The sequence below is a fragment of the Palaemon carinicauda genome, chromosome 44, assembly GCF_036898095.1.
Source record: "Palaemon carinicauda isolate YSFRI2023 chromosome 44, ASM3689809v2, whole genome shotgun sequence".
NCBI classification, from domain to species: domain Eukaryota; kingdom Metazoa; phylum Arthropoda; class Malacostraca; order Decapoda; family Palaemonidae; genus Palaemon; species Palaemon carinicauda.
Genome location: NC_090768.1, coordinates 50,617,521 through 50,641,681, shown reverse-complemented (window position 1 = coordinate 50,641,681; position 24,161 = coordinate 50,617,521). Strand labels below are relative to the sequence as shown.

The window sequence follows — 24,161 nt, the reverse complement described above, 5'->3', positions numbered from 1 at the left end:
TTTTGATTTGGCGGGTGGTCAAATGTCATTTCTTGAGAGCGCCCAGATTAGGGGTTTGATGAGGTCCTGTTGTATGGGTTGCAGCCCTTGATACTTCAGCTCCTGGGAGTCTTTCAGCATCCTAAGAGGATCGCTGGGCTTCGTGAGGAAGACAGACTAACAAGGCAGAGTAATCGTCCAAGTCAACTTCCTTACCAGGTACCTATATATATTTGGGTTTTGTTATGATATAACTCAAAAACTCTAAGCATATACGCTGTAAACTTAATTAACTCTGGTCTCTACCCACCACCATGGGTGTGAATCAGCTATTATATATTCACCGGCCAAGTTAAATATTTAAAAATGATATTTTAATTATAAAATAAATTTTTGAATATACTTACCCGGTGAATATATAAATTAAAGGCCCCCCCTTCCTCCCCGATAGAGACCCAGCGGGATGAGAAGAATTGGAGCTGTTTACATGTATATGCGGTATCTGGCCGATAGTTGGCGCTGGTGGGCACACCCGCAACCTTCATATCGATCGCTCGCGAGTTTTTGTGTTTTTCTGTCGAGCCGCCGGATGCGTCAGCTATTATATATTCACCGGGTAAGTATATTCAAAAATTTATTTTATAATTAAAATATCATTTTTATCTGTCATTGATTCACTTTTAAGTAGGGCTAGACGGTAATTTTAATCATGATCCAAGTTGTCTTTTTTCATGCAAATTACTCTACTTTATCCTTATACTTCATGTTAATTTAGTATTTTGGGTATGAAGTTATATTTCTATTGATTGTAAGGGGTTCATAAATATCAATGTACTGTACTGTATTTATGCAGTATGCTTAGTTTTGTATTGTAGAAAGACACACTTATATTTGCAATTTATTTTGGGCATCCATCACAATATAAACATCAGAAATTTTGATCTTATATGTCCTAAGTAAATAAGTAAATCCAATTGCTGGGATTATGTCTATGATAAAATTGTCCTTGATTTGATGTTTTGTAAAAACTCTTCCTCAGGACATCCCTTGTTCTAAGCTATTTGTTTTTAAGCTTGTGGACATTGGATCTGCTCTTCTGTTGTATGTTTGTGTTTATGAATGGAAATTTTATGTAATTTTACCATGTAAAAATTAGTAAAGAGAGTCTTTTTTGTAATTATTATTTTCCAGGAAAAAGTTAGCATTTCTTTTCCCTTAGTTTCAGCAATGGTGTGCGAGAGAGAACTTGCGTTTGGCTTTACGCAGCGTTTCACGTGCCCACAACCGACTGACGACAAAGATAAGGTGTATTGCTGTGGGTCAAAGGAGAACCGTTTCTGCTGTGACACTCCCTTTGGTCTTGATGAGGATATGGTGAACCAGGTCGTTGGGATGTAAGTTTTTTCCTTGTTTTACTGATTGAATGCTTTGCCATGTAGCTGCTCCTGTGGGTGTAGTGTTGGCTGCTTTTTTAATTGCTTGCTGCAGATATTCTTTTAATGATTTGTTTGGTCTAAGTACAGTTTATGGTAACCTAAGAGGTTTGCTGACCCAGCAGTTATAAGATTATTACTATTAGCATCATTCCTGTTTCTGATTGATTTAATGTGTGGGTATGGGTATAATATGCCAAATGGTTAGCTCCATGCATCAATTGACATATTGAAGGGGAGTGGTATTAACTCTTTTACCCCCAGGCTATTTGGAAATTTCCAACCTTTAACCCCCAGGGGTTATTTATTTTCAACCACATTTTGCAGAATATTTTTTTTATAATTGCTCTAACAGCCTTAATTTTTGTCATAGAGAGGTCAGGTTGGTCTCATTCTATTGGAAAATGCCTGAAGTTTCTCAAAAAATTATCAAAAATATACCAAAAAAATTTGAATAGCATTTTTTTTCAAGGATGTACTTGTACGTCCATGGGGGTAAAGGGTTGAGTTATGTGAAACTTGCCAGTACGTCCTTTAGGGGTAAAAGGGTTAATAGCTAAAATTAGTCTCTGTCCATCGGAGTCATAATTTATACTCCTACAGTGTACGCAACCCGTCAGAAAATGACGGGTAGATATTTAGGTAGATATGCACACACGCACCTTCCTCTCAACAAGATTTGACTGCTCCCTCTCCCCTTACCCGAGGGACGGGTAGGGTGCTAGCACCTTATTGGATATGTCGACTGGCTGATTTATGAATATTTAGATATTGTACTATGAGAGAAACATACCCACAGATTAAGATGCTGTGAGAGCAAGGATGAAGCACATGCAATTTCAGTACAGTAGGTTAAGTATGAGAACACTTAACCCTTTTACCCCCAGGCTATTTGGAAATTTCCAACCCTTAACCCCCAGGGGGTTATTTTTTTCCCAGCACATTTTGCAGTATATTTTTTATAAATTGCTCTAACAGCCTTAATTTTTGTCATACAGGGTCAGGTTGGTCTCATTCTCTTGGAAAATGCCTGAATTTTCTCAAAAAAATATCAAAAATATGCCAAAAAATAAATTGAATAGCATTTTTTTGCAAGGACGTACTGGTACGTCCATGGGGGTAAAGGGATGAGTTTTGTGAAATGTACCAGTACGTCCTTTGGGGGTAAAAGGGTTAATAAAGGAAGATTTGAAAATTTTATTTCTTGTATTCATAACATGCATAGGTTGATATAGCAATCAATCACATTAAATATCTGTTTTACCTCTTCCTTTTATGTAATGTTATTACTGTAGTTGATGGGAATCTTGATATTGGTACTGTATTACTCAGTCATAAGCTGAAATTACTGCTCATGAATAGCAGAGGCAAGGGACAATGTCCTAGAGGCTGACCATATACAGCATATATGCTGTACATATAATTAGTACCCAAGCCCCCTCTCCACCCAAGCTAGGACCATGTAGGGCCAGGCAATAGCTGCTGATGACTCAACAGATAGACCTATAGGCTCCCCCAAACCCCTTATCCTTAGCTCACAAGGATGGTTAGGTTGCAGCGAGCAAAGAAACTAATGAGTTCGAGTGAGCGGGACTTAAGCCCCAGTCCGGCGTTCACCAGTCGGGGACATTACCACATCCTTGTATATTTTGCATGAAATTTTAAAACAAATTCATTTGTCCATAACATAACCCAGACCTGTGTACAGGATTTCTGATCGGACAGGTTTTAGGTAAAGAAATTTTCATCAAGTAGAACAAAGAGGAAACAAATGATCAGTATAGTGACCTTTGCTTTTTTTGAACTTATCTGAAAACAATTGATCATTATAGTGTACTTTGTTTTTTTTTTTTTAAACTTCTCTAAAACCCAGCTTGCCTATCCATTGACATGTGTTTTTTGAAAACTGTTCCTAACACTGATTAGATTTTAATCTAATGTTTTCACCATTAGCATTAATGTTAATTGGCTTCATCCATCTTTGACCCTGAAAACTATTCTCTGTAAAGCATTTGTACATTGAATTTAAGGTACAAATTTTTTACATAGAATCATACAAAAAAAAAACATTCTTTGATACCATAGATAGAATAATTGAAATGGAAATTCAACTTAATTTTACCTGTAATAAGAGGAGTTGATAGCCTATGTTGAGTGGAGTGAAAAAGGTTATGAGGATGGAGTTTTGTTTCTGTCTGCATTTGAAAATGTAGAAATTGGTTCATTGCATTATCATTACTTTACTTACTTTGAAGGCTGCTTTTCCGGTCCCATACAGCAGGGGAACCCCACAATCTACAGGACCTCCACTGTCGTTTTACCTTGTTCGTTCGCAGTATTTATCTTTTCAAGTCGCATATTGTTCATTTACTATGAACACTAAGCGTGTTCACACAATTTGGTGCATCTTTATCCAGGTGAAATTTTCTATATACATCCGCACTTCTTTCTATTTTACACGAGTGTAAAATAAAGAACCAGGTTCATTTTTCCTTCCCCCTCCTCCAATGAATACATTTCCTCCCAACCGTTGGTTGTTGTTCCTTCTGGTGGTGGTGAGCTCTGTGTTGTGGCCCTCTACTGATTCTACATAATCAATGATATCCAAGCCTGGTTACAACTTCCTTTACGCTGAGTTCATTTTCGGTGAAGACTCTTCCTCATGCTTGGTTTAGACTTATACCACGGAAAATTTGAAATGTTTTCTCCTGAAGTGTCTTGGTATTAACCTGGATAGAGAGTTACTTCAAAGTACCTCTGGGAAACAATTTTAATATAGAGCTTCTTAAAATTCAAAATTTCCTGCTGGTCCTTTGATTGCATTAACCCTTTTACCCCCAAGCTATTTGGAAATTCCCAACCTTTAACCCCCAGGCATTTTCTTTTTCAAGCACAATTTGCAATATATTTTGTTTTAAATTGTGCTAACAGCCGTAATTTTTGTCATTGAGAGATCAGGTTGGTCTCGTTATTTTGGAAAATGCCTGAAGTTTCTCATAAAGTTATTAAAAATATGCCAAAAAAATTAAAATAGCAGTTTTTTGCAAGGACGTACGGGTACGTCCATGGGAGAAAGGGATGAGTTTTGTGAAACGTACCAGTACAGTACTGTACGTCCATTGGGGGTAAAAGGGTTAAAGTAGCTGTACTGGTGGTTAAGAGTTTCTTGGTTATAAAGTTAAATGCCTCCGGGTTAGCAGGTTCACTCCTCGTGAAGAGGGCAACTTTAACATGGCAATTTGTTTTCCTGCTGGTTATTAATTCACGGCTCCAAAACCTCATGATCACTGAAAAATTCCCTTGTTGCCAGGCTTTTCTATATGCCCTCTACTGTGGGATTTTCTGAATGGCACACATAGAGGTCCTAGACTTTTGAATGAGATCAGTTTTTAACAAAATGTCATAAGTCAGAATTTATAATGTACTTTATAAAAAGATGGACCATTCATAAATTACGATACCCGGTTCGTACAAATACCTGTACGTATACAGTAGTGTACCTGCAATTATACAGTACTAGTAGACAATAGGTAGTATATTTAACTATTCTTTTCCTTTAATCCTATAGTTGGCTTTCACTTTCCCATCAAAACTCTCCCTTATGCTTTCTAGACGTGATTCACAGAAAAAAGGCACAAAAATATCCAAAAAAGGGTAGCACCAAAATCACAAATGCATATCTTAACCCTTTTACCCCCAATGGACGTACTGGTACGTTTCACAAAACTTATCCCTTTACCTCCATGGACGTACTGGTACGTCCTTGCAAAAAAAATGCTATTTAAATTTTTTTTTGCATATTTTTGATAAATTTTGGAGAAACTTCAGGCATTTTCCAAAAGAATGTGATCAACCTGACCTCTCTATGATGATGATTAAGGCTGTTAGGGCAATTTAAAAAATATTTATTGCAAAATGTGTTTGAAAAAAAAAATGCCCTGCGGGTTAAGGTTTGGAAAGTTCCAAATAGCCTGGGGGTAAAGGGTTAAACAAAGGTGGCAAATTAATGTTAAAGTTATACGTAGTGTAATAATCCATGGCCATGCTACTAAAAATCTGTGTATGTGGAGGTTATCATCACAGTATTAGATGTAGCGTTAACTTACAGGTGGTTCGATCGAGCGGAATTAAGGGTTAGGAAATTACAGTTGTTCTGCATGATTATTACATTTTTTTTCTGTTATACAGGATTTCAATTTATGTACATTTTGATAACTAAATTATAGTAGTATAGTGTACTGAACACTATTTTGTATTGCCAGTATTTGGATATATGTAAATTATGAATAACATTTTGGTAGGTAAACCATGGTAGAATTTTAGGCTATACTGAACACTATTAGGTTGTATTGCAAAACATTGAGACAGTATTACGGCATCCTATTTCCTAAGGCAAAGTATAATATGGTATGAAATCACTAAGATGTATGTTAGTTTTTGTTGCCTATGAGTATGGTAAGGTATTAAATTGTAAGATAACAAATCAGTATCTGACAGTCTTCCAGAATTGGTTCTGGTCTATTATAAAGGTCACTCATGAATGACAGTAATAAGAGACTGACCATATGCATATGATCAGTGGCCAAGTCTCCTCTACTTCAAGGTAGGACCAGGGAGGGCCAGGCAATGGCTGCTGATGCCTTGGCAGGTAGACCTATAAGCTCTCCTAAACATCCCATCCTTAGTTCACAAGGATGGCGAGTTTATAGATGTACCGTATGTTTATCACACATGCTTGTACGCTATAGCGGTATATCTTTTTGTATACTATCGTTGTTGCTCTCCTCTCGCACTGATAACTTGTTAAGCCTGTATGTTCTTGAATCACTGTTTGAATTTTTGTGCCATTCTTTATTTGAACGGCTTGTATATAAACTCATGCTCCGTTGAAATAAAGTTAATCGCATTCACCGCGCTTCTCAGTTATCACCTAACTGGCGCCTCGCACATTGTTGACCCCAGAGAAACCCATGTACCACACGTGTATCATTCGCGCTCGTACACAGATACCACTAGAGACTATAAAGCTTGTGCTGGTTTTCAACACCTGTCTTACTAGAGACTATAAAGCTTGTGCTGGTTTTCAACACCTGTCTTACTAGAGACTATAAAGCTTGTGCTGGTTTTCAACACCTGTCTTACTAGAGACTATAAAGCTTGTGCTGGTTTTCAACACCTGTCTTACTAGAAACTATCAAGCTTGTGCTGGTCTTGAACACCTGTCTTACTAGAAACTATCGAGCTTGTGCTAGTCTTGAACACCTGTCTTACTAGAAACTATCAAGCTTGTGCTGGTTTTGAACACCTGTCTTACTAGAAACTATGAAGCTTGTGCTGGTTTTGAACACCTGTCTTTCTAGAAACTATCAAGCTTGTGCTGGTTTTGAACACCTGTCTTACTAGAAACTATCAAGCTTGTGCTGGTTTTGAACACCTGTCTTACTAGAAACTATTAAGCTTGAGCTGCTCTCAAACACCTGTCTAACAGATTGCCATCAGGGACGTTTCCAATAACCTCAACTTTAGATGAATCAATTCTGTACTTATCCTGGTAAAGTTTGCTGATTGATCCTGAGGCTGTTTCTGATATATCCTGATTTATCTTACTTTTGTGGGCGTTGCCTAGATGTGTGCATTGAAGGCCCCTGTGAAGTTTGTTTTTTCTTTTGTTTGAAAACAATCTTTCATAGGAAGTGACCATATCAGTCCATCTTGCTCATAAGTGATGAATCAACTATCTTTTAGGATTAAGTTCTTTGAAAAAAAAACGGTGATTTGGTATGATTGTCAGAAGTAGAAAAATAGTTGTAGTTTTTATTGTATGTTTAGTTTGATGCAGGCTTTTGTTGGAGTGGTTCTTTAGGCTTAGTAATTCAAAGCTGAGACTTTTATTTATCTTGATTTTGCTTTTATTTTAGTATACTTGAAGTATACATGGTCAATCATTTTGTAAAGGCTTTTTCAAGTAGTTGCTTATCTGTAAAAAGTAATGCTTTGAAGTTGTGTACTTTTTCTGGCTAGTAAGTTGAATATTATATTTGCAGAGAAGAGCTTATTAATTGCATGATTAACAATACTATATCAACTTGGTCGCTGGTGTGAAGTTTTTCCCTTTAAGTAATACTTGCATTGTAGGTTATGTGATCAATTTCCACACCTCATTTCTATCTTGCTACTGTACTGTGTCCTCTTTGGGGCGATTGTGTATTTAAGCATGTCTGTACCCAGTTTTTCTTTCAGTGTTGTTTTGGTAGGCGATCTCAAAGTCGTGCTTTTGCTTTGTTTTGCGATCTCACGTTATGGTAGCGATCTCACCCTCATTTCACGGTGGAAAAAGAACCATTAGATTTTCCAAAAAAGAAAATATACCGGGAATAATCAATCATTGATGTTAGCCTGTGGAGCTCAACATTACCGGTTGCCAGTAAATATGGAGCTTGATGTTTTTATGTTTTCGCGAGCGAAGATAGCCCACTGCTATGCAAGAACCATTAGATTTTGCATTTTATTCATGTTTTTCTTTTTATTTTTATAATTACCTATTAGAAATATTAAGATCTCATACCAAAGCAAAAGAATAATTTCTGAGATCATGTCAAGAATGAGATCGCATACCAAAACAGCCCCTTTCTTTCTAGTATTGAAGTATTTTCTGGTACAAGTTTTCTTTTTGTATGTTCCTTTCTCCTTTATCTGCACTTACTAGTCCTGGGAATCCCTTATTAACATGAAATATTCCCCATTAACAGGTCATCTGATTCAAATGTGACTGATATCAATATACCCACCACACAGGCCTTGAAAGTACGAAAGTTTGCTAAAACGTAAGTCGTCATTGAGCATCGATGTATTGTATATCCAGTCTTTTCAAGTCTTAACGTTGCATATTGCTCCCCAAAGTGTAGTAATTGTGTAAAGAAATTCAGTAAATCCATTTTAATTTATCTGTGCATTTTGTATGGGATGGTAGTCCTTAGAATACCAAGCATGAGTTAAAATTGGCTTTACATTTATTCGTAACTCCCTTTCGAAGATCAGAAATGTTGTATTGTTATACTTGTCAGGTTTCTGAATGATCGTTTTATGTTGGTTCCTTAATCTTGTGTACTGTTCGTTTCAACTTCTCTTTTTGGTGTTGTCACCTGCTCTCTTTAAGGCCCTGAGCACACTAGCCACTCTGTGGCACCACAAGTGGCCGCGCAAAGTGGCGGTCCAGAGCACACTAGCCACTTTTTAGAGCCACAAGTTGCGACCGCATGTGGTTATGTTTTGAATACCCAGCCACATGTGGTCGCTACACCGATATCACTACATCTGTTTCAGCATGGACTCTGATTAGCAGCCACATGTGGTCGCCCGAGGTCACTAGTGTGCTCTCAGCCAGCCACAAAATGCGCTGTTTGTGGCGGGGATGAGCGACAGCTTGCCACAGTCGCAAGCCACAGACACAAGTGTGATTGACCAAGCTTGAAAACAAGGGGAAGCTATGGGAGAAAATATCCCCGCCACAAAACGCAGCCACTTGTGGCTCTACAAAGTCGCCAGTGTGCTTAGGCCCTAATGGGTGTCCAGTGTCTGAACCACAATTTATACCACCTGCATCTAATGGCAAACACCCGCCCCCTCCAGGTGTATGAAGGTGGAAATTTTATGATTTGTCTATTAAGAGGCGGGACGTGATTTGCCTCTGCTGAAAGTGTGTCACTGTTATCCATCTCTTAACAATCTCTTTATTTTGTATATGGATTCCAGCTTTTCGTCGCCATTATTCTCAAATCAAAGTAGATTGTTCATTATTTTCATGTTATGTAGAACAAGTATTGTATACTTCTAATGGAGTTCCTGGTTTTATAGTACAGTCCTTACAGATTAGTTTTTCACCAACTTAACTGTTAAACTTTGAGAACTTTCATCGTACTTTTCTTTGATTTGAAAAGTATCAGTATTTTCGTTTATGTAATTCCATAGATGTGGTTAATGTAATATCACATACTGTATTTTCTATAATTTATAGTGTAAATGTTTTTCCTTCAATTTTCAGAAGTATTTTCGTTTAGATTTTTATCTGTACATTAAAGAAAACTTTACGTAGTTGAAAACTACCTTAAAGCTGTAATGCCAGTTGGAAAGCAGTGTGTCACACGCCCAATAGCCCCATTGGGGAAAGTTGACCAATACATATAGAGAACTAGCTAACACTCCAGGTAACCCGCAGTACCGCAGCACAGTGTATTGTACAGTATTACTGTACGAACACACTTCAGTAACTGTACACAAGTATAATGCACTGTGATATGTACAGTATACGATAAGACTACACACGAATTATGGCCACACTTACATGTATATACTGTAACAATAAAACACTGTTGTTCCTATCTAACAACAATTGCTGATACTGTATTGTGTATTACTCGAATATATGTACAGCATTATTACAATAGTACTGTACAGCTTAATTAGCTAAGGTAACACTCATAAGTGATCGCTGCTTTCGACAGGTGGACTCGTACGGTTACAACTCATCGTACATGTAGCCTGTATCTACATTACTACAGTAATGTTAAGTAATTTTGTATACAGTACTGTACAGTAGTTGATATACTACTGCACAATGAATGAATACACTAACACATTAAAAGTATGAGTACTGTACAACACTACTATCTATTTATATACAAAGTTCTACGACGTAAATCTGACGCATGATGCAATTCTAGTCATAGACTGTTTGGTGCGTGAGCTAGCATATTGTACGTATCACACTTAATACTAAAATATTGTAGACACTGGATATGTATTGTTTTTTCCATCACTTTTTTTACGTCGCAATGGGATTTTTCACAAAGGGCTGAATCGGGGGATGTACACGTGACTATAGACAATGTGAAAGTGAGGCCGAGTCAAGGAGACATGGGGTGTTGTGTTGTGCGGAGAGGGAAAAAGCATTCGGTTTAAAATAGGCGGGCCAAGAGAGTACTTATTGCAAAACTGCGAGTGGAGGAATTTTTGTATCACGGTTGACCGAATTCAGGAAGTTAGAACCTATGATTAATGAGAGCTGCCTGTAGTACTCAATTTAGATAACATTACAAGCAGAGATTTTATTTTTTGGTTGGCCTTCATATAATTTGGGGATTTAGTTCATATATTATTACTCTAGGACTTACCATTTACTTGATTAAACTTAAAATTTTTCTCACTGCCTTTTTTATGTGCTTTCTCTGTTAATTCTCATCTGTTAGGTTGGATTCTGTGGTAATTTTCCAAGGGATTTCCCACTTTTTCGTACTGGTATTTCTATTTTGACTACTGAAATTAGCATTCATCCATTTGCATAACTGTTCCAAACCATTTTAGGTTTTGAGATTTAAGGTTACTCCAGCTGCTGGACGCTTGGCTGTTCTCTGATTTCTCATTCATATTGGGAATGGACACCACACTAAGGCTTTAAATCTCGGGATTTGATTTTGTCAGTACTCTTTTCCAAAACCTCTCTTATATTACTACCTTTGTAAGAATTCCAGTGACTTTTACCTGTTCATTTTGGGAGTTACTTGCATATCTACTGATAGTTTGGAAATAGTTTTTATTTGCTATCTTTAGAGAAGTAATGGCCACAGTAAATTACGGGTAGTTGTAGCATGGTACATTTAGTATTTTGCAAATAAGGTAATGTCTATTGTAGGAGATAAAATAAGGTAGTCTTCATGGCTCATTTCTTATATTTGTGAAGCATTCTGGACTTATTTTAGCAGTTTGTTTTAGTATGTTAGCTAGCTTTTTCCTTTTACAATTCACTTTTTGTTGCATAGTGCTAAAGGAATTAGATTTAATTATTTTCTTCCTAATATGACTGTAAATTCGTATATCATGTTAGTGTGTAGTACCTACAGGTAGTAATTCATTGAAACTTTAAATGATTGCCATATCTAGCGTTGAAGTACTGTACAATAAACCATCCTATTCTACTGTACTGCATAATACGTACAGTGATTCTCCGAATATTTAGTGAAAGAATAATTAAGTCATACTTAGAATTACAAGCTGAATTTAGAGTTGTTGTTGTTATTATTATTATTATTATTATTATTATTACTAGCCAAGCTACAACCCTAGTTGGAAAAGCAAGATGCTATAAGTCCAAGGGCTCCAATAGGGAAAAATAGCCCAGTGAGGAAAGGAAATAAGGAAATAAATAATGAAGAGAATAAATTAACAATATATCATTCTAAAAACAGTAACAGCGTCAAAACATATGTCCGATTTAAACTATTAACAACGTCAAAAACAGATATGTCATATATAAACTATAAAAAGACTCATGTCAGCCTGGTCAACATGAAAACATTAGATGTTATGTTTTTATTGGTAGTAAGGACATTTGCTCAACTGAATGGCTTGTAACTGTACACTACTGTATCATAAATTAAATTCAAGTTTGCATAAATTTTTTGTATTTTGTATGCCATTTCCTCAGGGGTTGAACTGTTTGCTCTTTTTCATTGAATTGCTTTAAATGAATAAATTACTTGTTAATCACAAACATTCTGAATGTGAAGCTTAGCTTATAATGCATAATTTACTTCTTATATCTAGTTTTGAGATGCTTTTTTTCTTTATAAAGAAAACCTATATCCATGTGATATTAGGCCATGTTTTTTTTTTCAGTTTTTCTTAGATATTTTATCTGTTAATTCATAGCATGCATTGGTAGCAATTTGTTCCATACTTCATGTATATATGTTGCTTATTTGTGTGTAATTTTTTTTATTATTGTTTAGAGAACCAACTTAGACAGGGCATTTATCATAACATTAGCTACTTGCCGCGTATACACTGTTTTAAATTGCACATATTAAGTAGTGTGACTTTGCAACATCCATAGTTCAAAATATCTTGAAATTGATATTCAGTTAACAAAACAGCTACATGCAACATATGCACTGTCTTTTTTTTTTTTTTTTTTTTTTTTATAAATTGCACATAAGTAATCTGTTATTGTAACATCCATAGTTTGAAATCCCTTGAAATTAATTTTCAGCAAACAAAATTCCAGGTTCCAACCAGTGGTTGGTTATGAATTTAATAAATTTTTTAGACAATACAGCAGTGTATTTTATTTTAATGCAATAAATGCTAGCTGTATATATCGCTACTTCTTTAGCTAATGTTATGACGGATGAATGACTTGACATTCTCGCAACATTCTGGGGTTAAAGAATTTACATTGTGTTACCAGAAAACCCAAGGCTCTGGCTCAGGTTCAAGAGACTCCAGTCGTGCCCAAGACATCAAATGACCAAGAGGGATTGCGCGACGGCGTGCATCGATTAAAGGAGAAAGTTAACGACACACTTTGCGCTATTAGGGACAAACTTGATCCAAGTATTTGTATTCAAAAGGCTAAAGATAAAGTTAAAGTTAAAGTAGAGGAGAAAGTTGCTAAAAAATTGGATCCCACTGGGACCATCAGGTCGTAAGTGTGACTTATTAGTTTCTGCTGGTTTGCAAGGCTTGTTTTGCTTTCTTGAGCTTGTTTTGGGGTCTTCGGTGGTGATCTTGGTCAATGAGAACTGTATGTGTTTCCGAGCATGTTCTATTAGAAATGTGCGTTCTTTTGAAGTCTTTCTGTTGCACCAACAAATTTCCCTTTAAACTTTGGAATAGTTTTCCTTAAATGTTGAAAATGTTTAGAGAATTTTAGGACTTGACTTGCAGATACCTTAACACCTGATTGGCTTCATTAACACTTAGCAGATTATCTGGTATTTGAAAGCCATATGATCTGAATTAGATCAATGCGCATGCTATGCCCAATACTAATTTCATTAGAATATTTCTGGTACCTTTGACTTCTAAACCTTTATTTATTATATATATACATATACCAAGGCACTTCCCCCAATTTTTTGGGGTATCTGACATCAACAAATGAAACAAAAGAAAAAGGGGACCTCTAGTCTCTACGTTCCTCCCAGCCTGACAAGGGACTCGACCGAGTTCGGTTGGTACTGCTAGGGTGCCACAGCCCGCCCTTCCCCTGTTATCCATCACAGATGAAGCTTCATAATGCTGAATTCCTTACTGCTCCTACCTCTGCGGTCATTTAAGGCACTGGAGGAAGCAGCAGGGCCTACCGGAACTGCGTCACAATCGCTCGCCATTCATTCCTATTTCTAGCACACACTCTTGCCTCTCTCACATCTATCCTCCTATCACCCAGAGCTTTCTTCACTCCATCCATCCACCCAAACCTTGGCGTTTCTCTTGTACTTCTCCCATCAACTCTTGCATTGATCACCTTTAGCATACAGCCATTTTCCATTCTCTCAACATGGCCAAACCACCTCAACACATTTATATCCACTCTAGTTGCTAACTCATTTCTTACACCCGTTCTCACCCTCACCACTGTTCCTAACCCTATCTACTCGAGATACACCAGCCATACTCTTTAGACACTTCATCTCAATCACATTCAATTTCTGTCTCTCCGTCACTTTCATTCCCCACAACTCCGATCCATACATCACAGTTGGTTCAATCACTTTCTCATACAGAACTCTCTTTACATTCATGCCCAACGCTCTATTTTTTTACTACTCCCTTAACTGCCCCCAACACTTTGTATCCTTCATTCACTCTCTGACATACATCTGCTTCCACTCCACCATTTGCTGCAACAACAGACCCCAAGTACTTAAACTGATCCACCTCCTCAAGTAACTCTCCATTCAATATGACATTCAACCTCGCACCACCTTCCCTTCTCGTACATCTCATAACCTTACTCTTACCCACATTAACTCTCAACTTCTTTCTCTCACACACCCTTCCAAATTCTGTCACTAATTGGCCAAGCTTCTCTTCCGCGTCTGCAACCAGTATAATATCATCCGCAAACAACAACTGATTTACCTCCCAATCAATGTTATTCTCATCTACCAGTTTCAATCCTCGTCCAAGCACTCAAGCATTCACCTCTCTCACCACTCCATCAACATTCAAGTTAAACAATCACGGCGACATCACACATCCCTGTCTCGGCCCCACTCTCACCGGAAACCAATCGCTCACTTCATTTCCTATCCTAACTTTTCACTGCGTGCAACAACCTTCCACCAACTCCATATAACCTCATCACATTCCACATTGCTTCCCTATCAATGGCAATAAATGTTTATACTCTCTCTTTATTATATATAATTTAAAATCTTACCGTACAGTACTGGGTACAGATATAGGTTTTTCATGTTCTTTATCCTATAGGTATGTATAGTTTTCAATCTGTGGCTTTTCTGATCACCTTTTCAAGTGTTATTATATGTACCAATCTTACTATAAAAAGGATAAAGAAAACAATCGCAAAAATTTCACTGCTGAGCACTGCATACCAGCACCAAATTCATTATTAGTTCAGGAATAATCTTCCTTTTGAATACATTACAGTAATTTAGATGGTTTTTGCTTTTTATTTGGCTGTAATTTATTTTCAAATTTTACTGTAAATAATGTTGGTGTCATTAACATTTGACTCAGTGCTGGAAAAAATTTCAATCAACCAATCCCCATGTGGTTCATGGGGTGCAGGGGTGGTTGGCTGTCCTGCGTGTGAGAAAAGGGACGAAAAGAAGCGTTAGTTTGGAACCAGTTGATGAGGCTACTGAGGGTAATCAGGTGAGCTGGCCAGCTAAAAAGACTTTATCACAGACACCCAAGGTGTCATACTCATACTGACTTCATATAGAACATCTACAATAAAGGTGGACTAGAGCAATATCAAATAAAGAATAAAGCAATCAAACAATTTCTAAGAAAGTGGAGCCATTCTGAGTAAAGAAGTCATGAGGTCGTACAGAACAGAAGAATAGAGAAAAAGGAAAGAGCTGACAGTAAGACATTAATAACTAGTCAATTCTTTTTAGTGAGGCAGATTTGCACCGACTCGCAGGGGTGCCCTTTTCGCTCGGAGAAGTTTCCCGATCGCTGATTGGTTGGACAAGATAATTCTAACCAATCGGAAAGCAGGAAACTTTTCCGAGCTACAAGGGCACCGCTGCGAGTCACAAGTCTTCAGTACAGTTATGGCTGCGGGATGATGATGATGTTATTGTTATTACTAGCTAAGCTAAACCCCTAGTTGGAAAAGCAGGATGCTATAACCCCTAGGGCTCCAACAGAGAAAACTATCCCCGTGAAGAAAGGAAATCAACTACAAGAGAAATATTTAACAATTAAGATAGAATATTTTAAGACCATTGTGCTATTTTTAGACACTCCTGGAGCATGCCATAATGATTTGCTCGTAAATGAGAAGTGGAAATTTGAAGGAAGTATTGAATAAAGCAAAAGAAGTTATATACCTTTTTCAGGTTGGGAGTAGACCAAAGGTAATGGATAAAAACTTGAAGGCAGAAAGGGGCGAAAAGCAACTGAATTGAAAATGTATCCATCAGTAAACATAAAGATTAGGCTATCACATCTTTTATCATTTCTCGAATCATGTTGCAAAAGGAAAGGCTAGTAAGCAGAGGTATATTTTTAATGCATACACACTAAAGTCCAAATAAGGAAATATATAAAAGGATTGAAAAATGAAACTAGTGAATTGGTTTGCTGACCGGGGGTGCAGCATTTGGTCACAATGCTCAATTGTCTGATTACTGTATACTAAATAACACACTAACACACACACTCTCTCTCTCTCTCTCTCTCTCTCTCTCTCTCTCTCTCTCTCTCTCTCTCTCTCTCTCTCTCTCTCTCTCTCTCTCTCTCTCTCTCTCTCTCTCTCTCTCTCTCTCTTGTTAGGAAGAAGCAGTCAAAAAGTGCAATTGAATAAATTGTCCGATGCATGTGTTTGCTGTTTTTTTTTTTTTGCATGTACTGTACATTTTTGTTGTCCTTTGCTTTTTTTAATGTAGATTCGTAGAGATTTAATTTTACAATACATTTGTTTCGGTTGGATGTTATCAGGTACGTACTATAATAAGTCTAAGAGAAACAAATACTAATTTAATTGTTTGTGATAAACTGTTCCCTGTCACATCAGGCAGAAGGAATAGGTTTCCTAACCAAGACTGCTGAGGAATTGATAAGAAAAATCCATGATTCTTTACATGTACATTTCTACCTTTGCCTCAAGCTCTCCTTGGTCTTCGTAAAAACATTACTTAGGCTTTAGTTCTCCTTACTCATTATGGTTTCCTTTTACCGGTAAAGTCGGGTTAGTGTATCGTCCACTGAAAAATTGCTTTCTTGATTGAGAAAAGATATATTAAAGAGGGTCCTCCCTTCTTCTGCCCAAGTTGCATTCGTGTTCTTGGTAGTGTTGGATTTTAAGCCGGTGTATCCTGCTTTTGCAGCACACTGCTCTTTAGTGTTAACCACATCCTTTCATTTCAGAAGCATTTCTTTATATTTTTCTTGACTGATAGTAGCTTACCACTAAATGGCGCCTTCAGTTAATATCACTACATTCTCCAGTTTAGTGTTGACCATATCCTTGCATTTCAGAAGCTTTTATTTTTATTTATGATAGCGGATCAATAAGTACAGTACTTAGATACTGTATGTAAGCCTTGCTTTTATCTTATCCCCTTTATTTCATGCAACAGCATTAATTTCTCCTGAAGTATTCTCTTGAGGTTGTCTTTTCCCAAGGAAGTATTATACTTATAATTTTCAGTCTTGTTTGCCTAAGGAAAATGTTCTAGCCTTTTACACAATGAAGAAGAGTTATGTTTCTGAACACTCAGGATGAATGCATATACAGTATTATTATTACTTGCTAAGCTACAACCCTAGTTGAAAAGCAGGATGCTATAAGCCCAAGGGCTCCTAGGGAAAATAGCACTGTGAGGAAAGGAAATAAGGAAATAAATCTTTTCAGTAACAGATAATTGTTTACTTCCTTGATGCTATATGCCATTAAGGTTAGTTTAATGGGCATATACTTCTAATTGCTTATTCCCCTAAGACTTCCATGTAATCTGTGCCCAAACTACTGGTAGAAGTATCGAAGCTCTCTCTCTCTCTCTCTCTCTCTCTCTCTCTCTCTCTCTCTCTCTCTCTCTCTCTCTCTCTCTCTCTCTCTCTTTTTTTTGTGCCAGTTTGCCTTGTAAAGCATTCTAACATTTTTGTTGGTAAGTTAGGTTGAACATTTTGAATTATCGATTAACTACATTTTCCTGTAAAGGAAGGCATTTCTAAGAAAAAGGCTGCAAATTTATTTTCACTTAAGAAAGTGATGTACTGTATACATTAATATCTTATGAAGCTTGGTAAAGTGTTAAACAACTATGCATATTGTACTAAAGCAAGGGAACGTCATTGGTATATGGAAATAAAATGTAGTTTATCAGGAGCAAAGTTGTTGGATTCAATACAAACTTTACTATTTTTTCTATTCATTCATACATTTCTATTGTTTATTTTCTTACATGAAGCATGGTGAGGTAATACATTAAATAAGATTAAAATTGCGCGGCTTGCATGACCATAACAGTGTAGAAATTGCGAGGAAAGTACTATTGTGTCTCTCTTTAAAGACAAAATATATGAATATATCCTCTATGGTTCGTACAGAAGGGACCAATATTTTTTTTATTTATAATGCTCATTGTTTTGCTTGAACTAATATTAATATAATAGTGTGCCTTAATGGTTGGGATGATTTTATTATATATGAGAATAGTAGAGATATCATGCTTCATTCTATCTTTGCATATTAACATTTCTATGCCTCTGAAGCTGGGAAAGTAGTGTGTCGTTTAAATGGAAAACTCGGCTGAATAATTTATCAACTCTTTTACCCCCAGGCTATTTGAAACTTTCCAACCTTTAACCCCCATACTTCTTTTTTTTTTCAAGCACATTTTGCAATATATATTTTTTAAATTGCTCAAACAGCCTTAATTTTTGTCATAGAGAGGTCAGGTTGGTCTCATTCTTTTGGAAAATGCCTGAAGTTTCTCATAAAGTTATAAAAAATATGCAAAAAAAATTAAAATAGCAGTTTTTTGCAAGGACGTACCAGTACGTCCATGGGGGTAAAGGTACGAGTTTTGTGAAACGTACCAGTACGTCCATTGGGGGTAAAAGGGTTAACACAATGAAGTTGGGATTATTTTCAGTAACTTTTATTGTTTCTCTGACAAATGATAGTATTTTATACAGTATTTTGTAATAAGTCAAAATCCATAGCATAAATGCCCATTTTATAATCATGTTTCGAGTTGTGTTTATGAAATATTTTTTTTTTGTTAAGTTGCTAAATGTCTTCCCAACTATTATGTTGGATTTTATTACTGTATGAAAAATTGTAACTGTATAAACCTTTTAATAACAAATAGTTCCTAAAGTACAGAAGAAGGGAAATTAATTATTATTCATAATTTTGCTCTTCTATTTTTACAGGCTACCTACCATCTTGACTGTTATCGGAGTGTTTATTTTGGTCATAATAATTGTCTGCATTGTTTGCTGCTGCTGCTGCCCGTTCTGTCTTCTTCACAAGCGGCGCAACAGGGGTGCGGTACATCACCGTAAGTGTTATTACTTATATGAAACGCCCTTGTTTATAGATTTTCTCTCAAGGCCGTTTAATGTCAAGGTCTCCCCTGAAATAAGATTTCCGTTTTCTGTATGTAAAAGGCCCTTTCCCTCCCCCCCATTTAGTAAGGAAAGTCAATCTAGATTTTGATAAGTTTAGGCATTTGTAAATCATGGTGGTTCCCTTGTTACGTCTACTGGTATCAGATGCATTTATTTTATTTTGAATATTTTTAATTTCAAGTTTTCATATGTAAATTTCTATACAGTTTTTTTTAACTTAAAGGTCATGCAGTCGGTATGTATTTTCTAACCAGAGTAACAAAACAATGGAAAAATTAGGAAATTTTATTTTGCAATTTCCAAGATGCTGGAATAAACTGGATATTTTTTCATCTAATTACGTATACCATTGACAATGTAATTTTACCATCTGAGTATTAATCAGACATGAGAGTATTATAATACAGCAATTTCCACATTTTCTAGTACAGAATAATTGATGTTCCAGTATGTGTATACATATAAAATAAGGCTTAATTCAGCAATCTAAGACTGGTTTTCATGCCTCAACACAGAACTACTCTAGGAATGTTACAGTGCATTAACCCTTTTACCCCCAGGCTATTTGGAAATTTCCAACCCTTAACCCCCAGGGGTTATTTTTTTCAAGCACATTTTGCAGTATTATTTTATTTTAAATTGCTCTAACAGCCTTAATTTTCATTAGAGAGGTCAGGTTGGTCTCATTCTCTTGGAAAATGCCTGAAGTTTCTCAAAAATTTATCATAAATATGCAAAAAAATTCAAATAGCAGTTTTTTGCAAGGACGTACCGGTACGTCCATGGGGGTAAAGGGATGAGTTTTGTGAAACGTACCAGTACGTCCTTTTTGGGGGTAAAAGGGTTAATAGAATTTGAGTGGACAGCTGTAGTTACTATGTTGTTTTGCAGACATTTATTTAATCTAGTGTTAGATATATGGGGCTAGCGTTCGATCCCAAGTATGAGGTAGAAATTTATTTCTATTTGAACACGATGTTGTGTTGATATTTATCCATATTGACTCATTAGGGGTAATTTGAATGAATTGCTACCAATTGTGTCACGTGGTGGGCCGGGAAATCGGGTAAAACTCGCTGGTAAGAGACTGATGTCTCGATAGGTAAATCCTCGGACAGCTGGGTAGCGTCGGGTTCCGATTTCTTTTTATGGCCTCTCGTGGCATGGTGGGTTTCGACCTGGCCTTTCATTAGAAGGGGCTAGCGTTCCATCCCAAGTATGAGGTAGAAATTTATTTCTATTTGAACACGATGTTATGTTGATATTTATCCATGGAAAGCTCATATTTAAGTAATATTAATGTTTCATTTTTCAATCCACAGCCACCACTACCGAAGTGACCGTGACCCAGCCCCTTCAGCCAATGCAGCCAATGCACCAGCCCTACCCCAACCCTCAGCCATATCCCCCCCAGCCTTATCCACCTCAGCCATATCCACAAGAGGGACAGCCTCAGCCATATCCTCCTCAGGGACAGCCATATCCTCCTCAGGGGGGTTACCCAACCGGATATCCCCAACAGCCGTACCCTCAGCCAGGCATGTACCCAGGTAAGATTAATTTCTCATGTTAATGAAATATTCAGATTATTTGCCAATTTTTCAGAAAATTAAAATGGTTATAGTTAATACAATGTATGATCAGGTAATACAATGTATTATCAGCTAATACAATGTATTATCAGTTAATACAATGTATTATTAGGTAATACAATGTATTATCAGTTAATACAATGTATTATCAGGTAATACAATGTATTTTCAGGTAATACAATGTATTATCAGGTACAGTAATACAATGTATCAGGTAATACAATGCATTATCAGTTAATACAATGCATTATCAGTTAATACAATGTATTATCGGGTAATACAATGTATTATCGGGTAATACATTGTATTATCGGGTAATACAATGTATTATCGGGTAATACATTGTATTATCGGGTAATACAATGTATTATCAGGTAATACAATGTATTATCAGTTAATGCAATGTATTATCAGTTAATGCAATGTATTATCAGTTAATGCAATGTATTATCAGTTAATACAATGTATTATCAGGTAATACAATGTATTATCAGGTAATGCAATGTATTATCAGTTAATGCAATGTATTATCAGGTAATACAATGTATTATCTGGTAATACAATGTATTATCTGGTAATACAATGTATTATCAGGTAATACAATGTATTATCAGTTAATACACTGTATTATCAGGTAATACAATGTATTATCAGTTAATGTTATTAAATATTGTAGGATTTAAAGGATTTTATTGGGCAAAACACAATTGTTTCGGATGTGTTTAGTAAATTTTAGACTAAGCTACCTGACAATTTTATTAGACTTTTTTATCGACATTAATTTGAAGGGAAAACTACAAATGCATATTTATTTGCAAAGAATTCATCTCTAAAGTCTATTTTTTTTATGCATTTCAAACTTGAATTTTGTCAGTTTGAGTAAAACTGAAATTTAACATCATTTATACCTTAATCTTTTGCTTTAATTTTCCTGTAATTAATTGAAATGGGACTGTGGTGGGTTTTAAACTGATTAGGTATCCCTATTTTGCTTGCTTTTATACCTTGTACCTTGCTGTAGTATTCCATGTGTATTGTATCTTATATTGTCATAAAGAGTTGAATACTGTAAGGTTGGTTTTGGGTTTGTAATGCGTGAAAAGTTGCTTATATTTAGTAAATGCCTGTATACAATCCACAGTTTATTCCTACATGGATACAAAGCTGAGTTTTTTAATAGGAGTACAGTATGCTTCCAGTATAGCTGGAACTCTTGCTATTAAAATTTGATGAGGTGTCGGTAGTTATTGAAGAGAAGTGGGAAGGGATCATCAAGGCACAGGATGCTGAGATCCGACGGTCTCTATCGAGACTTTGGCCGATTCCTTTGTGTGATTTCCTGGGAGCAGTAGTATTATTCCAAAACATAACTCTTGGGAAGGATTATCGGTACGGGGTATAAGAGCTCATGCTCCTACTACCAATACTTTGTTTCTCCTGCCTCGGAACTTTCCCTAAATGCTTTAGCGATACCATCGCTCAAGGTCTTACATGCCGATACTGCTCCCTGACCTTGATCTTTCCACACTCGGACCGATCCGCAAATGAGTTTTCTCAGACATGAAGATCTTCCATCTCGGTCGGGCTTGAATGCTTGGCGTGACTTCCTTACAAATGACTTCTTGCTGACAGCGAATGGGAAAGGGAGGAAGCCTTACGTCCCTCCTCCTGTTCCAAACCCATTTGAACCTCCCAAAAGTGAAAAGAAAGTATTTCTTTGTTCAACTGGTTGTCCCTATTCACACAAGTTGACTAGGGTTCCAGCATTCACTAGTTGAGAACAAAATGTGTGTTCGCACCTTTCTGAGGCTAGATCTCCATAGTCTTTTCAACATGATGGACGAGACATATCTGCAGAGAGACATGAAGACTCGCGCGCCAGAGTTCCCTCACTTTTCAGTAGAAGAGTACACTGATGTGATGATTAATAGTCATTCTTGTGTGTGCACCACAAATCTCTTCAAATTTTTGGGTAAAGAATCACATGAGGTTGATCCTATTGATCGTGTTTGCCCCAGAGCGCACTTAATTCTGAAGAAGAGCTAGCTCTTTAGAGGGACTCTCGTCCTTTAATGCACACCCCAAAGTGCACTTAATGCTTCTGAAGAAGTGCTAACTCCTTAGGTTAGGCACGAAAAAGAGCTTGCTTATGAAGTGGTTTCTCATACTCGCAAACATGGCGGAGGAACCCCCACTCATTGGAAGAGGAGCTGTTATACAAGTTTGATATTTATTCTCATGCGTACACGCAAGTAAGCTCTCCCATCTCTCCTGGGGTGGATCCTCATTTTAGGTAGGTACTTGCTGCAAAACGTTTTCATTCTTTGGAAAATTAACTTGCGTATGAAGTTGAGAGACTTGCTCGCGTATGCCCCCCTTCACACTCGCATATTCGCGAGAACCTATCTATAGGAGCTCCAGGGTATAGTCACCTTCACCGACTGGTTACTCTTCTGTGTGCACACGCTGTTATGAACAAGTTCCTTTAACGGTTTCCCAGTGCCCTCAAGGCCTCAGTAGTCAACTTATAATTTCACTCTCACATAGTGAGGAGTACTCTTCTGTACATGTTCACGCATGCTCATCTAATATACAGCGCTCCCCTAGAAGCAATAGTGAACCTGGGCATTAATGATCTCCCAGAGAGGTGTACTCTCCTGTTCATGTGTGTCCTTGTGTGCTGAGCCCATCCTTGTTCACACCATCGCCCTCACCAGACTGCTTATAAGAGTAGGAGATTCTCATGACCATGCACCTTTATTTTGTGCAAATTCACCCCTGGCTGCAAGCACTCGCCTAGAGACGAGTGGTTGTTCACCTGAACATAAGCACTTACTTATTTGAAAGAACCTATCTCTTTGAGACGCATCTCACTACCCCGCCACCTGCCGGTAACTACCAAGACCTCTTTATAAATTTTAACAGTCGAGTTCTAGCTATGCTTAGAGCATATTCCTATTAAAGGACTCAAGTTTGTATAGTTAGGAAAAAGTTACAGATTATATATTTTGAAAATGTGTAATTTTACAAATGTACATTTAATGGACCAGTAAGGAATAAAGCTGGAGTTAGTTTAATTGTTGAGTAAGTACTTTTTGACAAGGAAACCTGAAATTTATGTTCTGAAAATGAAATTTTCTGCTGCTGGTCAATTAAAAAAAAGGTTATTTCAAAATTTTCCACGCCTTGCTTGATGTGGTACTTCTGGAAATTAGTATTTGATTTGATAGTAATGTACTTTTGAAGATCGTGTAGTCTAATTTAAGATTACAGGTCACAAAGTTATTGCAGTTTCAAAATTGTTTTTAATGACTACATCTTGAATGTTGCCTTTGGAAAACTTTTTATTTTTTTACCTGAGATTTACTACTTTCTAGATTGAAATTTTTACTGGGGTACAGTACTTGGAAGTTCCAAGTAAAACATTTATATTGTTTTCACCTAAAGAGTACAAGTTTAATCAATCCTTGCAGTACAACCACATCTCTTCTGACTAGATGCCAGTCCAATACAGTACTTAATCCCTTGTGGATCCTTATCC

General features: G+C 36.8%; 1 protein-coding gene across 2 annotated transcripts in view; it reads left to right on the top strand.

Moving 5' to 3' along the window:
• LOC137634232 (uncharacterized) overlaps positions 1-24,161 on the top strand; it is a 55,735-nt gene that overhangs the window by 8,656 nt on the left and 22,918 nt on the right. For both annotated transcript variants that reach the window (XM_068366505.1, XM_068366506.1), the window contains exons 2-5: positions 1,199-1,373; positions 12,655-12,891; positions 18,831-18,958; positions 20,351-20,578. In XM_068366505.1, coding sequence (XP_068222606.1) covers positions 1,199-1,373; positions 12,655-12,891; positions 18,831-18,958; positions 20,351-20,578 — 768 coding nt within the window. The remainder of the gene's footprint in view (positions 1-1,198; positions 1,374-12,654; positions 12,892-18,830; positions 18,959-20,350; positions 20,579-24,161) is intronic.